The following is an 18,548-nucleotide window of genomic DNA, read 5'->3' as shown; positions in this document are numbered from 1 at the left end:
AGAAATATACTGTCAGCACATTACACCACGTCTTAAAGTGCCCTAAATAACAGGTGATCATGACATGGTGATTCATATTAGTGAGTCACTGCAATGAATTTTAATGGTTACTTTGAAACTAAAATGCATATTGGATACTATAAAAACGCTCAGTGTATCTTAAGAAAATTATAAAATTAATGTATCAGAGAGGTGTTGATGCAACTTTATGACGAGATACTTCAGTATGTGGCAGCACTGTGCTGCATTAAGTGCCTTCACAACAATATTCTGAGCTACAAATCGATCATTTTCTGGGGAATTAAAGAAAATTTATACTAGTTTTTCTACTGGTTCACTTCATTAGTACTCGGTTAGACCACCTTCTGCCTTCAGAGCTGGCTTAATTCTTTATGCCATGGACTCAACAAGGTGCTGAAAACATTCCTCATAGATTCTGGTCCAAAGTGACAAGACAGCATCATACAGTTGCTTCAAATCCTGCAGCTGCACATCCGTTTAAGTACAGTGAGCTCATGGTCGCATTCAAGAAATCAGTTAGGAAGACTATGGTGATAAAATAATGCTCACTTGTTGCTAAGATTCACAAAGTATGCCAATAAAATATCCTGAACACTAATGCACTCCATCACCACCAGCCCCTACCACTGATACAAGGCAGGATGGATCGATTTTGACCATCCAACTGTTCCAGAAAAAAACTCATTGTAGGACGTATAGGAGTGGGAACTGCTGTGGTCATCTCTTGCTGCGCCCTCAGAGATGCAAAACTTGGTTGTACCGAGTGGTTATTTAAGTTACTGTTGCCTTCCTATCAGCTTGAAGCAGTCGGACCATTCTCCTCTGACCTCTGGTGTGACCAAGGGATAGACAGAGCTCACTGGATATTTTTTTCTTTTTCAGACCATCCTCTGTAAACTCTCAAGATGGTTTCATGGGAACATCCAAAAAGATCAGGAGATCCTCATCGACAACCACGCCACATCCAAAGTCACCTAAATCACCGTTCGCCTCCATTTCTGGTGCTCAGTTTAAACTTCAGCAGGTTGTGTTGAGTTGCTGATCTGTGATTGGCGGATTTTTAATTCTATCTCCTAACTTTATGAAGAGAAATACAACATTTAACTTTAGTTCAAGCTTCCCTATTTAATCAATCAGAAGTGTGTTATCCAGTTTAAAGTGTGCTATTGCCAAAAATCTCTATCTCTCTCTTGCTCACACACACACACACACACACACACACACACACACACACACACACACACACACACACACACACACACACACACACACACACACACACACTGCCTCTGTGTAAGCCTCCATATACACCATGTATTTCTCCAGGCTCCTCCTGACCTGTTAAGAGAGCGATGGGAGAGTCACCTGTCATGGTGGGAGCAGTGTTGCTCATGGGAGGCATGTGAGGATATCCTGGTGGGCCCATCAGAGAAGAAAGGTTTTGTCTCGAGTCCATGTACATGTTCCCTGTGGGAGAATAGACAAAAGGGCAATGACTAACTGTCAGATTAGTATCCCGGCTTTCACACTACTCGTCTTTGCAGAACACAAGCTGTTATCATGGGCGCACACAATTTTATTGTCGTTTTATGCTAAGCCAGAGAAATCCAATAGATTCTGCTGCCACTCAGTGGATTTCCCTCTGGTGAAATATTCCCCCATCTTCATATCTTTACTTCAGTTGCCATTAAACTGACAGACTCCATAATTTTGCTGTAAATAGACAACGAGCCAACAATGACACAGCGAGCGGAGAGACTGGCAGTCAGCTGAGCTCCTGCCTCCATCCCGTCAACTAACAGCAGGAACCATTATTTTGCTAATGGAGAGTTTTTTGGGGTTCCATATGTTATTTTAAGTTAACATACTTTCTTTTTCACGCTTTTCTTTTCTTCTGACACATGAGTGGAGTCATCAGATAAAAATAAATAACAGCATTTTATTGTAATGTTTGTTTTTTTTAACAGGATACTGCGGTGTTAATAATTAAATAACAGAACAGCAGTCCAGAGTACGATGCTGCCATGTGTGCATGTGTGTAAAGCCCTGTGCACATATAAAGCAGCTGACTTTCCAGGTCTAAGCTGGTTACTAGCAGAAATCTCAGCCTCTGGTCCCAGATGCAACAATCTAATATACTGCTATCCTTATAGTACAGGATCCTTGGCCCGGCAGACTGACCTGTGCTGATGTGTTGATTATGTGGGTTGTGTTGCCCATGCTGATTGTGATGGCTGGGCTTTGGATGCATGGCCCCGTGCGGCTGAGCCGGGTGCTGAGGAGCAGACGGCGGCGCTGGATGTTGGACCTGAGGTTGTGGGTGGGTGGCGCCCTGAGGGGGGATGACCCCCGTCGCCATGAAGAATTGGTTAATGGAGGAACACAGGTCAGCCATCTGGGCAGCATCAAGAGACCAGTTGCTGAGCTCCGCCTGTCGCATGCTCTCCTTCAGACCTGACAGAGAGAGGAAGCAAAGTGCTGTGACTGCCACGCACCAGAGCTTTTACTGCTTCAAGATGTGACATCGTTTCATGTACTTTATTTTATTGTTTTGATTTGTTTTTTTACAGGTAAATTAATGCACGAGTTGTTAATTTGCATTTGTTCAGCTTGTTCTGCCAGACAGGAAAAAAACAAACAAAGAAAAAACAGAAAAAGAAGCGATATAAGAGAAAACCTATTATTAAATTAAATCAATATGCTAAATATAAAGGATGCAAGGCCAGCACTGGTTTCTGTGATTTTTTTTAAACACGGCAAAAATGAGTCTCTCATTTGTGTGGGTACAAAAATTTCACTTCCTTCACTACTTTACTGAAAAAGCAGACCAAACGTTGCTGTTCTCTAATAGATGCTTTCTTCTTAGCAGCACTTCCACTGCCAAGAAATACCCGACATCCTCTAAGTGGGTGGTGATTGACTAATGAATAATTTTAAACATCAGGCATGCATCAGTGCTTATCAAATCGAGTAAATTGTATTTTTTTGTGATGTAGTGTAATTCCCTTGGTGTTTTATCTAATAAATTAGGAATATGTTTATAGAATGAACATACAGGCTCAATTGTAGTCGCACCTGCAGGAAAAAAAAATCACAGCATGCGTTTTCAAATTTTGCATGAATAAAAAAAAAAGTCAAAGGATTTCCAGCCTGACACACCGGATCATCACAGAGGCACAGGTACAGGGTTCATAACGGGACTTCTATGGAGTAATCCAAAAGAAGAAGAAGAAGGAGCGTCGGTAGAGATGCACAAGAAATTGATCTTGCAGGGGTGATCACACCTTTCATATAGGGCGATTGTGGCTCAAGAGTTGGCAGTTCGTCTTGTAATCGGAAGGGTGCTGGTACGAGCCCCGGCTCCGACAGTCTCGGTCGTTGGGTCCTTGGGCAAGACACTTCACCTGTTGCCTACTGGTGGTGGTCAGAGGGCCTGGTGGTACAAGTGTCCCTAACCCTCTGTAAGTGTGCCCCAGGGCAGCTGTGGCTACAATGTAGCTTGCCATCACAAGTGTGTGAATGTGTGTGTGAATGGGTGGATGACTGAATGTAGTGTAAAGTGTTTTGGGGTCCATAGGGACTAAGTAAAGCGCTATACAAATACAGGCCATTTACCATATACACCACTGACAGGGCAGGGCAAGGCAAGTTTATTTGTATAGCACAATTCAACAACAAGGTGATTCAAAGTGCTTTACAGAGATATTAGAAACAAGAACAAATAAAAAGCATGATTTAAAATTGATTAAAACAAGCAAATAAACTAACTAACTAATTAACAAACAAACAAACAAACAAACAAACAAAACAGTATATAAAATCAAAACAGATAAAATCAGAACAGTAGATAAAATCAGTAGTTAAAAGTAAGTTTTGAAATTTAAGCTTAAAAGTGTGGATTTGGTGCTTTATTCAAATGCAGCTGAGAACAGGTGAGTCTTCAACCTGGATTTAAATAAACTGAGTGTTTCAGCTGATCTGAGGCTTTCTGGGAGTTTGTTCCAGATATAAGGAGCATAAAAGCTGAATGCAGCTTCTCCGTGTCTGGTTCTGACTCTGGGAACTGATAAAAGACCGGATCCAGATGACCTGAGGGATCTGGAAGGTTCATACTGGGTCAGGAGGTCATTGATGTATTTTGGTCCTAAACCATTCAGAGCTTTATAGGCCAGCATCAGAACTTTAAAGTCTATCCTCTGACGGACAGGCAGCCAGTGTAAGGACCTCAGAGCTGGACTGATGTGGTCCACTTTTTTGGTCTTAGTGAGGACTCGAGCAGCAGAGTTCTGAATGAGCTGTAGTTGTCTGACTGATTTTTTAGGTAGACCTGTAAAGATGCTGTTACAGTAATCAAGCCTACTAAAGATGAATGCATGGACTAGTTTTTCCAGGTCCTGTTGAGACATCAGATCTTTTATCCTTGATATATTCTTGAGGTGATAGTAAGCTGACTTTGTTATTGTCTTAATGTGTTTTTCTAAGTTTAGGTCTGCATCCATCACTACACCCAAATTTCTCGCCTGGTTTGTGGTTTTTAGATGTATAGATTGAAGTTCTCTGGTGACCTGTAATCGTTTTTCTTTGGCGCCAAAGACTATTACTTCAGTTTTGTTTTTGTTTAGCTGGAGAAAATTGTGGCACAACCAGTCATTGATTTCCTCAATGCATTTACCAAGAGCCTGTACAGGGCCTCGGTCTCCTGGTGACATTGTGATATATATTTGTGTGTCATCTGCATAGCTGTGATAGTTTATTTTGTTGTTGTTTATAATCTGTGCCAGTGGGAGCATGTAGATGTTAAACAGAAGGGGTCCCAAGATGGAACCTTGGGGAACTCCACATGTGATACTTGTCTGCTCAGATGTGAAGTTACCTATTGATACAAAGTATTTCCTGTTTTCTAAGTATGTTTTGAACCAGTTTAGTACAGTTCCTGAAAGACCTGTCCAGTTCTCCAGTCGTTTGAGTAATATGTTGTGGTCAACTGTATCAAATGCTGCACTGAGATCCAGTAAAACTAGGACTGACATTTTTCCACTGTCTGTATTCAGACATATGTCATTAAACACTTTGGTCAGAGCAGTTTCAGTGCTGTGGTTCTGTCTAAAACCTGACTGGAAGGCATCGTAGCAATTATTCTGTTTTAAGAAGTAACTGAGCTGTTGAGAAACTGCTTTTTCAATGATCTTACTTAAAAACGGGAGATTTGAGATCGGCCTGTAGTTGTTCATTTGTGTCTTGTCAAGATTGTCCTTTTTCAGTATAGGTTTGATTACAGCAGTTTTTAGTGATTCTGGAAACACACCTGACATTAAGGAAAAGTTGACGATCTGTAACAGGTCTGACTCTAAAGTCTTTGAGACCTTTTTGAAAAAACTTGTTGGCAGGACATCTAAACAGCAGGAGGAGGAGTTCGGTTGACCTAAGATGTCCTCCAGGTCTTTGCTGTTAATAGGTTGAAACTGTTTCATGGTGTTTAAACAGTTTTTTGGTGGACACAGTACATATCCTGGATCTGCTGTTGATGTACCAATTGCTTGTCTAATTTTTTGGATTTTTTCAGTGAAGAATTTGGCAAAGTCATTGCAGGCCATGGTCGAATGAAGTTCAGCTGTCACTGACACAGGAGGGTTTGTTAGCCTGTCAACTGTAGAAAATAAGACCCGAGCATTATGGCTGTTTTTAGTGATGATGTCAGAGAAGTAGGACCTCCTTGCATTCCTCAGTTGTAAATTATAATTGTGAAGTTTCTCTTTATAAATGTCATAATGAACCTGGAGGTTTGTTTTTCTCCATCTGCGCTCAGCTTTCCTACACTCTCTTTTTTCATTTTTCACCAGTGTGGAGTTTCTCCATGGAGACTTTTTCCTTCCAGAGATAACCTTCACCTTAATGGGAGCAATAGTGTCCATTACATTTAACATGTTAGCATTGAAGCTATTGACGAGCTCATTGACTGACCCTCTGGGCAGGTCAGGTGTTAATGGGAAGACCTGGTTAAAAATTGCACTACTGTGTTCAGTTATACACCGTTTTGTGATCACTGTTGTTGATATATTTGTGTGGGCTGAGATTTTACTTTCAAAGAAAACACAGTAATGATCAGACAGGCCCACATCAGACACAGTAACCTTTGAAATGCTCAGGCCTTTGGAGATCAGTAGGTCAAGAGTGTGTCCTCTATTATGTGTGGCCTCTGTTACATGCTGAGTCAGCCCAAAGTTGCCCAGAGTGTTACTCAGGTCTTTAGTCCCTTTGTCCTGAGGGTTGTCCACATGAATGTTAAAATCCCCAACAATAATTACACAGTCAAAATCAACACAGATCACAGACAGCAGTTCACTGAGGTCATTAAAAAAGTCTGTGCAGTATTTGGGAGGCCTGTAAACATTAAGAAACACAACTTTGGATGGGGCCTTCAGCTGTAAAGCCACATATTCAAAAGACTGAAAACTTCCAGGAGATAGCTGCTTACATTGAAATGATTCATTAAATAAGACAGCAACCCCTCCTCCTCTCCTGCTCGCCCTGACCTCACTGATAAAACTGTAGTTAGGAGGGGTCGTCTCGATGAGAACAGCTCCACTGTTACTTTGGTCCAACCAAGTTTCAGTTAAAAACATAAAATCAAGGCTGTGCTCAGTGATTAAATCATTAATTAAAAATGTTTTCCCAGCTAGAGATCTAATGTTTAATAAAGCCAACTTAAGTGTTTTAGAGGTATTACTTGTCCCCTCGTGTTTGGGAGCAGTCTGTGGCACACAAGGTATGTTTACTATGTTTAAAGATCTTTTAGAGTGCAGCTCTCTGTGTTTTGACCAGGCCACATGTCTCCTGTCACCTAAAAGTACAGAAATTTTAAAACCTTCTAGTAAACAGGGTCCCAGCTTCTCCTGGGAAAAGTCATCACTGCCATAATCCTCACAGCCCGGACCCTTCACACATCACGCATCAGACTGCGGAGACAGGGCATGAAGAGGAACTAAGGGGGGCGAGGCTGGGCAATGTGACTTCGATTGCTCTGTTGAGGGTGGGGCTCGATGGCGAACCTTTGGCCGCTCTGGTGGGGGGTTTATGGGGGACAAAAAGGGATTGGGACGGGGGGTAGATCTGAGCCCAGCATTGACCCGCTCCATCATCACCTCAGTGAATTTCAGGTGTGGGGAGGAGGGAGAAAGGGAGGGGGAGGAGGGTGATGGCCTGTCAGGGGTTTGGGGGACTGGGGAAGGTCGTGGTCCCTTGTCCTGGTCGTTGGTGTTGTTGAGAGAGTTGGAGGCAAATAGGGACCCCTCTTCTTGCCTTAGATGTCTCTCCTTTCTGAGGCTCTTCTTCAGATGCCATGGATGTCTCTCCTTTCTGAGGCTCTTCCCGGGTGGGGGCAAATGGAGCTCCTCTTCAAGGTTTCTGCTGGGCTTTGTCTGTTCTTGGAGTTCTGTTTGTTCCTCTTTATGAGATAACTCCTCGTTTATCTCAGCCTTGGCACCAAGCACGGATGGATGACGTATGAAATAAAACAAGTTGGAGGTGAACAGTTTCACCCCTGACTTGTTAAAATTAAATCCATTTGCTTTGAACAGATGCCTGCGTTCCCAAAAAATATTAAAGTTGTCGATAAAGTGCACTGAGTGGTCAGCACATGCTGATATAAGCCATTTATTCAGTGTAAACAACCTGCTGAATCTCTCGTCTCCTCCTCTGACCGGCGGTACAGGTCCACTGATGAATACAGCTGCATTCAGAGAGTTTACAGTATTTAATAATCCAGTAAAGTCCCGTTTCAGAACCTCCGACTGTTGTTTGGACACATCGTTTGACCCTGTATGCAGAACAATGTTTGTCACAGTTGGATATTCATCTGCAATTTGAAGAATTCTCTCCTTCAGGTTGTTGACCATATCGTTAGGAAAGCAGAGGACTTTAGTGTTCTTACCGCACATCCTTTGTACATCCTTTACGGCAGAGTCACCCACAATCAGAGTTTCAGGCCTAGCCTTTAGCTTTCCCTGTGGCCTTTCACTTTTTAACAGATTTTCAGACCTTATTTCGCTGCTTTTAGATGGATGGTTGTCCGATATAGATCCAGGGTCCTTTGATAGTGGAGCAAATCTGTTCTGCAGTTTCACATTCAGTTGTTTTGGAGGTTTGTTGTTAACCTTCCTATTCACGGTTGTCCAGTCCTGTTTCCTCCCGTATACAGGGGTAGAAGAGCTTCTCTGTCTCGTAGGAAGTGAAGGCCAGTCGGTTTCAGAGATTTCAGCTCGCTGTGCCCTGCCTGTGATACGTCCTCCCCCTTCCAGGAGACATGATTTATGTCTTGGTTTTGCACCAAGACAGTCTAAGGGGGGATTATCACTTGAGGATTTATAATAATGCACAGAGTCTACTTTCTTGGTCATGTTATCTGTGCTCCTTAGCTGTGTACTAGCTTGCTCATCGCCATTGTTTTGAATCAAAGGCAAGGTTGTTTCATTTCCACACAGTCCATTTACCTCCACGTTTACTTCTAAGCGATGAATTTTTGTCTCCAGTACTGCAATCTTCTGCAGGAGGCTGTGGTAGTCATCTGTGGAGAGGGAAGGCATCTTGTTGCTAGTTAGCCTAGCGGTTAGCACCTTTCCAGGCTATTGAGGCTGCTCGGTGCCCAGACGCTGTAATCAGGCTTCAGCTGTGTCTAGGCCACAGACACACGGAGCGCTGAGGACAAGGTAACCATAAAATGTTGCTGTTTCTGTTAAGAACACTCTAGTCCTAATGATCTACAAGTGTCCAGAAGTTATCGCAGGTAAGCTCACACGGAAAAAAGGGAAAAAATCAGCATAAAAATCAATAAAAATCAATATAAGAAGCAAAGCATTCAAGAGCAAAGAGATGAAGCGTCCACACTCACAAAGGGGAGGTTACACTCATTCTTTCTTCATCATCACTAACCCACTGTTAGTGGGTGGGAGATATCAGGGAGCAAGTGAACATTTTGTCCTCAAAGTTGATGTGTTAGAAGGAAAAATGGGCACATGTAAGGATTTGAGTGAGTTTGACATGCGTCAGATTTTCTCCAACACTGCAGCTCTTGTGGAGTGTTCCTGGTCTGCAGTGGTCAGTATCTATCAAAGGGGTCCAAGGTGAACCAGCGACAGGGTCATTGGTGGCCAAAGCTCACTGATGCATGTGGGTAGTGAAGGTCATAAAGTTAGACCTGATCAGTGTATACCGGCTATGATACTGTTCCCCTTAAGCCTTAAAAGCTTTAGAAGTACATTTTTACAACTGTGTCAGAAGCCTTTGATTTATTCACCAAATACATTATTTAATATTTATGTGGACTAAAACACTAATAAATAAATACATGTGGATGCTTATGGGAGAATATTAATGAGTCTATGATTTAAAGGTGTGGACACCACTAAGTCACTGCTGGGAAAAAATACAAATGTATTTTTAATAGTTTCATCAGCTGATTTAACTGCGTACAAAATGTCAATTCTTTAATAATTCTTGCTTCAGTATCTCAGACATCCTTGTAGCTTCATCATTTAATGCAATCGAGTTTCATCACTGTAGATTGTGACATTTTAAATTCTGAAAATAGGAAATTTGGTATTTGCAGAATCGTAACAGTGTTTTAAAATTAGATGTAAATTCTTGACCACAAAATAAGTTACAAGTTTCCTTTAGACTCGCTAATTATATTGAGCAAAATGTACAGGGTGGGCCATTTAGATGGATACACCGTAATAAAATGGGAATGGTTGGTGATATTAAAGTCCTGTTTGTGGCACATTTGTATATGTGAGGGGGCAAACTCCTCAAGATGGGTGGTGATGGTGGTCATTTAGAAGTCGGCCATCTTGGATACAACTTTTGTTTTTTCAATAGGAAAAGGGCCATGTGACACATCAAACTTATTGGTAATGTCATAAGAAAAACAATGGTGTGCTTGGTTTCAACGTAACTTTATTCTTTCATGAGTTATTTACAAGTTTCTCTTTGTTCACAGCCATTGACATGTCGAAGAGGTTAACACGTGAGGAGCAGATCGAAATTGTGTTGATATCTGGTGAACGCAGTAACCGGGTCATTGCAGCAGATTTTAATGGAAGACACCCTACTAGACCACCCATCTCCCATGCTACAGTTAGCAAACTGCTTGCTAAGTTTCGTGAAACTGGTTTAGTGTTGGATTTGCCAAAATGTGGACGCAAGAAAACTGTCACTAATGAAGAAACATCAGTGGCTGTCCTAGCTTCATTCAGCAAGAGCCCACAGCGTAGCACTCGCCGCATGTCACTGGTGAGTGGCATTAGTCGAACATCCCTTCGGTGGATATTAGCTACTCACAAATGGCACCCTTACAAACTCCAGCTACTGCAGCATCTCAACGAGGATGACCCAGATCGGCGCACAGAATTTGCAGAATGGGCAAAACAAAAATTGGAACAGGACCCTCAGTTCACGCAGAAGATTTTGTTCAGTGATGAGGCAAACTTTTATGTGAATGGTGAAGTTAACAAACAAAACCACTGCTACTGGTCTGACACTAACCCACATTGGATGGATCCCTCCAAGACTGTTGGAACAACAAAAGTGATGGTTTAGTGTGGTATATGGGGTACAACGATAGTGGGTCCATTCTTCATCAATGGAAACCTCAAGGCCACTGGATATTTGAAATTGCTACATGATCATGTTTCCCTCTTTATGCACTGAAGCTGGCACGTTCCCTGAGTTTTTCCAGCAAGATGGTGCACCACCACATTATGGGTGCCAGGTCCGAGCATTCCTAGATGAACAGTTTCCTGGAAAGTGGATTGGTCGTCGTGGGCCAGTTGAATGGCCCCCAAGGTCTCCCGATCTGACCCCCTTAGACTTTTATCTTTGGGGTCATCTAAAGGCAATTGTCTATGGTGTGAAGATACGAGATGTGCAGCACCTGAAACTACGGATACTGGATGCCTGTGCTGGCATTTCTCCTGCGGTGTTGCTATCAGTGTGTGAAGAGTGGGAGAAGAGGGTTGCATTGACAATCCAACACAATGGGCAGCACATTGAACACATTTTATAGGTGGTCAGAAACTTGTAAATAACTCATGAAAGAATAAAGTTACGTTGAAACCAAGCACACCATTGTTTTTCTTGTGACATTACCAATAAGTTTGATGTGTCACATGGCGCTCTTCCTATTGAAAAAACAAAAGTTGTATCCAAGATGGACGACTTCTAAATGGCCACCATGGTCACCACCCATCTTGAGGAGTTTGTCCCCTCACATATACTAATGTGCCACAAACAGGACTTTAATATCACCAACCACTCCCATGTTATTACGGTGTATCCATATAAATGGCCCGCCCTGTATTTTCCCCCTTCTAAATATATCATTTGCAGCATCAAAAATTGTAGTTAACATATCATTTTTTGTGATATTTCTCCTTAATATGTGTCACTCTACATGCTAAACATTACAGCAAAAAAACATGCACTCCTTCATGACTTTTCCCAGACAACTTCTGCAGAACTTTTTCTTACCACCGTCAGCAAATCACGGGTTGAATAAGAAATAAATTATTTATCATCCATCACCGTGAGGACACATCCAGCACAAGAATCTCACTACGGTTTACTGTCACCGTAAGTTTCAAAACCTTGAAACTACAAACCGTCTTTTGTTCTGACGGGATGCCTGTTCACATTTAAAACAACGCAGAAGACGCTGAACTGAAATCACCTCCTCTGGTATTTACCGCTTCCAAAATAAGACAAGCTCAAGCTTCCATTTTTCAAACGTGAAGACGGATATTTTGCCCAAAAACACATTTGTATGGCTCGTATGTGGCGCCGACAGAGACAAGAGGCTCGGTCCCTGCTGTTTGGAGATGAGCCAGAGAGAGTAGAGGATGGCATTACGGCGGTGTGAGAGAGGTCAAGCGTTGCAGAAGTAGAGAGAGAGAGAGAGAGACAGCAGCGGTCTGTGAGCTACAGGACCAGCCGTCGTCATCAATCGCGTGTGGATGTTGCCGGCTTTGTGCGCTGACCGTGATAAGAGGCTGTTACTGAGCCGGGACCTAATTGGATTATTCACATCATACAATTGGGAGGGAGCGAGACAGCTTGTGTGTGTCTATGTGTGTGTGTGTGTGCGTGTGTGAGAGAATAAGAGTGGGAACCTCTCAGATGCAGGATAATGACTTTTATTAGGGCAGTACTATTACCACACTGGATATTATAACACTGAGCCTCAGGGCGAGTGCATATGAAAGCACAGAGAGGAATCACAATGGTTTAATCAAAGCAGCTGATCGACATGATACGCATTTTATCAATTTTCCCCGTGTTTAGGCGGGCCGCGGTAGACAGCTTTATCAGTGTTCATTTCATTTGTCCACACTGATGGCAGTTGTGTGTTTGCGTTACCTTGGAATGGGGAGAGGTCTACGTCAGCCCAGTTGTAGCTGGTAGCGATGCGGCAGCTCTCCTTCAGCCAGTCCAGGTTGGGGTACCAGTCTGATGACATGACTGACACACACACACACACACACACACACACACACACACACACACACACAGACAAACATCTCTTTAAAGAAACATTTTTCTAAATGTTGCAAAAGACAACCTGGAAAAAACAAAGGATTTTCACACGAAGCAACGAGGGTAAGAATCAGAATAATGTCCCATATTAATGTCATTTAACATGCATGTCTTTTTTAACTTTTCTGAACTGACTTTGCAAGGTGGCACTATTCTTACCCTGGAGCATCGCATTGTAAAATAAAAAAGGAATCAAATTCAGAATTAAAACATCTAATAGATAAAATATAAAAAAAATTTTCAAAATAAACCAAACATGGTGTCTTTAAATTGCGTGTTTAAAAAGATTTCTCCCAGATATAAAACAGCATTGGTTATCTGCAGTGATACTGAAGAACACAACACTGTTAGATGATCCCAAACTGGTAAACTAATTCACTTTAAAAAGATCTGTCTGTTCTGCAAACAGCCACAAGGTGGCATGAGTTTACACACAAAAAGAAAGACAACAAAATCCAGTCATAGCTTTGCTTGTGAGGCAAAAGAAAGAAGATTCTTTTCAGCGCCTTCACCACCACAACCCAAACAACAATACATTCTCAGGCCGTGGATCAAAGACAGAGAGGTTGCTTTCATTCATCCTCAGCTTGGTTGTGGGGAATACTAACCTAGATAAATAATGTCTAAATAGGCTTTTCCACTGGCCTGAGAGCTCTCTTGCAGAGACACGAAGAGAAAAAAAACACACAAAGACTGGGAATATGAGTAGGAAAAGCCTCGTGAAGATTTGGAGAAGCCTGTTTGTATCAGCTCAGCCTCATAAAAATCAAACACTCTGGGACCTTATAGAGGAAAGAATACAATACAAATCCAATGCCCGCGTACACAGATGTGCCATTCTGATGTGTTAGGTGAACTGCAGTTACACCAATGTGGCCTTGGAAATCGCAATGTTGAATCAGTGTTTTGGTGCGCCTATATATGTGAAGCTATACTTTGAGCTTTGTATGGTCTTTTCAGGAGAATTAGAAAAGCAGAGAAACTGGAGAAATAGCATTGGGGCTTTCAAAGTGAAAGTCTCGGTAATAGGAGGTCTTCTCTTCTACAGCGGCATCGGAATGAAAAGAACACCGGACAATATTTTCATAATTTTGTCATTTCAACCCTGAAGGTAGTCTCCCCCACTGCTAATCACAGTCACGCCAGATAAAAAGAAACATATTTTGATTTTATTTTTCTTTTACTGTTGCACATGTTTTACATTTTAAACCCATTTTCAAATGATAAGCAAACAACTTTATTATTTCTTTAACTGCCTGTTTCCCCATGTCTAAAAGCATCAAGCCATCCATTTCTTTCTTAACTGTTTATCTAATTTAGGGTTGAAGGGGCGCTGGAGCTAATCCCCAGCTGTTAAGACACAGAGTACGCCCTGCACACAGAGGCATACAATCGTACCTACAGCCACTTTAAAATCACCAGCTAACCTGACAAGCATGACTCTGGATGTAGGTGAAAGCCGAGGGCACAAGGGCAGCAGGGGGAACTTTCTTGCTGCGAGGACGCTGAGATTACTGGTTTTCTGTTTCTTGGAAAACATAATGTGAACGGTAATAGTGAGGAAGGTTTGCTTTTGGTGTAATATAACCACTTGTTCACCAGGCCAGAAGAATTTCGCTTATACTCAATGCCAGCATAGCTCACTTGGTTGAGCAGGACCTCATGCCGAAAGGCTGCTGCAGAAGCTGAGTCTGAATGCACCCGAGACCATGTGCTTCAGGTCATTCCCCCTGCTTTCCTGCCCTTTCAATAAAGGCTAAAATGCCAGAAATAGATCTTAAAAAGAATTATGGTTATCCATATCCTAAATGAGGGGGCTGTGAAGGTAAAACACCAGTGGTCAGGTCTATATTGTGTATGTTAAGCACATCATATAAGCAGTTCCTGCTCCTGTGCAGTGTCTGCACAAACTTCCCCAGATGTTGATGGAAACTGGGATATAAAGCTGTGGTTTCTGAGCAAATTTGTTCCGAATTAACTGAATTCAGTGATTTTGAAACAAATTATGGTAATTAAGGATAAGGGTTTTTTAAAGTACATGAATTGCCTTTCACCTCAATGAGTATCTGTGCCTTTGTAACCTCTCTCCCAGAGTAATTAACTACAATCAAAGGGACTCTCGTGTTGCTTTGTTAGTGAACATTCATGTTATCGTTAAAAGAAAGCTTTCACGTTCAAATTTAAAGACCTGGTATGTTCAGTGCAAGCTGATGTATTGATGTTATTATTATTACTCTGATTGGCAAAGTATTATTCAGTCCCTGTTAGAAAGTTGCTAAAGTCTGCCCATGTTTTTCCTGATGTTGTGCACCAGTAGGCGACACCAAAGATCCTACACATGCTGTAATGCCCTTTGTCTGTAAACCTGTTCTCACCTGTTGTGGGGCAGGCCTGCACAGCGTGACTCTGCTGGTGGGAGAGAGACGAGTGCTGCTGAGAGTGACCAGAGTGCTGTTGGTGCTGACCGTGGGTGGAGTGAGGGGAGACGTGAGAGTGGTGAGGGTGGTGCGATGTCTGGCCATGGTTGTGTTGGTGGTGGTGGCCGCTGCCGCTTCCCCCACCAGGAGAGTGCTGGTAGGAGCAGGCGGTGCGGGCCTGTTGACCCGAGTCACCGGGCATACTCATCAAACCTGCTTGGGGAAAAAAACATAAAGACACATGAAACTTTAAAAAATGGGGCAAAAATGATGGAGAAGACACCTTTTTTCCACTATAACAGCTCAACCAAATAAAGCCAAAGATTCTCCTTCAACAACATGTTCAGATTTGCTCTCTTGAACTCATTTTAATGTGGATGTGGATTACTTTCACGTTGCCATTTCTAAATTATTGTCAGTCAATTGTTTAAACCACCTACATGCCTTGGTATGTCACCCACAGCTATTAGCCTCCTATTCAATCACACATGCACAACCACTGCTATGGATTCTCAGTAGCAGGAATATGTCTTATACATCGCAATACCACCAAAGGAATTATACGGGTTTGTTGAATCCAAGTCCATTTTACACTGCAGGAATTGCAGCTCGGATCAGAAAACTGATCAGTTTATGTGGAGGCTATTTATCAGCAAGAATAATGTATCAATAAATTTGATTTCACTTTGATCTGGCAGCAGACTTCCACATCTTTGCCATCAGGCTGTGGGACGGCATCAGAGGCGAATGCACTGGCACCCCTGTAGCTTGCAGCTGTAACTTTAGACATAAATGTCAGCACTGGGTGGTAAAATAAATAGATTCACTTATGAATTCACAAGATTAACGATTTTCTGCCAGCTGCTCTCTTGCCTTATTTGCAGCACCAGTGCGGGCTTCTGCCATTATATTTTGATATATTCTTTATAGATCTCTATCAGCCATTCATCTGATAATGCTTTTGATTTAAGTAGGCTTCAAACAAGCCCTTTTATGAGGGCACACACAGAGCGTGAAACAGAAAGCCTGGGTTAACAAGGATAATCACTATTGGTGATACCCATCATCTCTGATTGGGGGTGTAGGTTTTGGCGAGCCAGCCTGGCTACATCACCCGGTGTCTCTCCTGTCTGATTTGTCATATGAATCTCTGACTCATCCCTCACACACACAAACACACACACACTCTCCCTCACCTCTACCTATGAATTCCTTTTCATCATCGACACTGAAGAAGCTTTATGTCGGTTGCTGCCTCATTAAATTTTCAAATGATGCTGCAGCGTTTCTGGACCTCGGCTGTCCGCTTCCCGGTTTTGTGACTACTTAAATGTAAAAGGCTCTTCCAAGGACGTACAACGTCCAACTATAAAGTAAGGTGGACTCTTCGAAGGTTACCTTCCTTTGGTACATTTGTTTGAGTCGTGTTTACCTTTTCCTTTATTTGCTATTACTCCAAGATCTCTTCAGAACTTTTTGTGACCGATAAAAAGCGAATCGATGAGTGCACCACCGAGTGCAGAGTATTTTTCATTCAGTCTCTTTATTCCCCTCTGCTGTGTGTATAGTCAATGCTTTCATTGCCTTAACTGTATTTACAGTACTGCAAATCAAAGCTCCATTTTTATCTATGATTTTACCACGGCTGTGTTCCTCTTTCCTAATTTACCGTACGGGTGCATTTAAAGGGAATAATAACAGGGTTCTCTTTAAGATTTTAAGATGGCAAACAGGGAAAGGGCAGCATAATTTTGAAAGCCAGATTGTAAAATGAGACTTCACAAGTTGACCCAGCTGTTGATTCACTCGTTTGCTCTTTAGAAAAGGTTCATATTTGCTTCACTGTGACCTGTAATTCAGGATGGTGGCACTGCCTGAGCCCGTAGCAATGCGGTGTGTGGTCCTGGACTCGCTGTAGATACGATGAGCTCCTCTGTCTGGATGACTCAAATTCTCAAATACAATGACTACTGACACCGTTTCCTGCTAAGCCTCACACTTAAGGGACCCTTTCAAGCATCCGCTAAATCCATTTTCTTCCTCATTTTCCTTTTAGATCTCAGCGCAGTGCCGTTTTCTTCCCCACCATCTATATTCTCATTGTCTTATCTGTACTCTGTGTACAACCCTGACCACAAATTGAAGGGGACCTTGTCAGAGGGTGAATCCAGGCAGCAGTTGCGGGGGTCAACAGAGCGTATCAATCTCCTTGGTTACAGAAGATTTGTTGATGTGTATCAGGAGTAAAAAGTGAGAGAGAGAAAGCGCGAGAGGGAGAAGAGAGAAGGTGAGAGGAGGTTGGTGCGATGGTGGGGTGTCCAAGAGGGAGGAGGCCTAGTGACCTGAAAGCGTCAGGAAGCAATTAGCGAGATGCTTCGCAAACTTTAGAACCAATCTAATTAGCTGCTATCAAAGCTGCAGAACCCTTTGCTCTGCTCGACTACAGATGTGTTTGAGAGTTTTTTCCCCCCCTTCTGTTGAATTCTTACTCTTAATTGCCTTTACTCATTTGACTGAGCGAGCCGTAAAACGCAGATATGCGGAACAACAGATTGTTTGTTTATTAAAACACAACAGAGTAGGAGTGTGTGGTGGAGGTTAATACTGGAATGCCGGCTATGAAACCAGTGTTAAACTGTTTGAATTTATAAAGGTGGTGGTGGCGGGGGGGGGGGGGGCTTATTCTTGTCAGTTAATTATGTGCACAAAGCCTCACACAGAAGTTTACTTTATTTCCCAGTGAACACACGTGTTATTATAGGTGTCGAACAGGTACGCATGAGCAGGCACACTAATCCGCACACAAAACCACCCACCTTGCTGCGAGAAGGACTGCTCGAAGACGCACTTGTAAAGGCTGCGGAACGAAGAGCTGAGGTCCTCGAAGTCTGAGAAGCAGAGCTGCTTGTCCCGTGACTCGGGGACAGGTAAACCGTACTGGGGCTGCGGGGGAGGAGGAGGAGGCGGCGGCGGAGGTTGGGCGGGCTGCTGGAGGCTCAAGGACTGGGACGAAGGTTCCGAGTGGCTGCTCACCTTCGAGGCGGATAGGAAGAAGAGACAGATCGACTGTTAAAAGGCACGGGGAACATCAGGGAACGTCGTGGTTTCAGAAAAACGCCTGACAAAGGCTCAATTCACACTGCAATTGAAAAGATTTAGTTCGTCAAGGTGATGAGGCATTGCAGGTTCAAGTGCATACGTTTTATGTGCTTGACTGGTTCATCAAAAATAGTAATCATTTTTTGGCTCATTCATAACCAACTCTTGGCTCTACTGTTTATAAAATACACAAAAAACACCACCTAATGGCACCTAGTTCTTTTATTGACTGCTGCTTGTCATACACAGAGCATGTATGGAAGGATTAGAGAGCATATTAGTGACTTCAAGAATTTCTGTGCCTCCCCGAATTAAACCAAGGCTCAGTTAAAATGTTTTAATTGTCAAGGAACTGCCATTCAGTTGTAAAATCTCACCGCACATGAAACTGCTTAAAATTATTGGATTACTCCTAAGTGGATTGTA

General features: G+C 42.6%; 1 protein-coding gene across 8 annotated transcripts in view; it reads right to left on the bottom strand.

Moving 5' to 3' along the window:
- Positions 1-18,548, bottom strand: part of LOC101476151 (forkhead box protein J3) — an 86,426-nt gene that overhangs the window by 13,670 nt on the left and 54,208 nt on the right. For 4 of the 8 annotated variants that reach the window (XM_076878629.1, XM_076878630.1, XM_004554128.4 and 1 more), the window contains 5 exons: positions 17,840-18,056; positions 14,982-15,239; positions 12,430-12,531; positions 2,203-2,475; positions 1,360-1,488 (listed from right to left, as the gene is read on the bottom strand). In XM_076878629.1, the coding sequence (XP_076734744.1) occupies positions 1,360-1,488; positions 2,203-2,475; positions 12,430-12,531; positions 14,982-15,239; positions 17,840-18,056 (979 nt within the window). The remainder of the gene's footprint in view (positions 1-1,359; positions 1,489-2,202; positions 2,476-12,429; positions 12,532-14,981; positions 15,240-17,839; positions 18,057-18,548) is intronic. The other 4 variants (XM_076878632.1, XM_004554130.4, XM_004554131.4 and 1 more) reach the window with 4 other exon arrangements.

Source organism: Maylandia zebra, linkage group LG20, assembly GCF_041146795.1.
Source record: "Maylandia zebra isolate NMK-2024a linkage group LG20, Mzebra_GT3a, whole genome shotgun sequence".
Taxonomy (NCBI): Eukaryota; Metazoa; Chordata; class Actinopteri; order Cichliformes; family Cichlidae; genus Maylandia; species Maylandia zebra.
The sequence above is the reverse complement of the archived record's forward strand: the minus strand, read 5'-3'. Positions and strand labels throughout refer to the sequence as shown.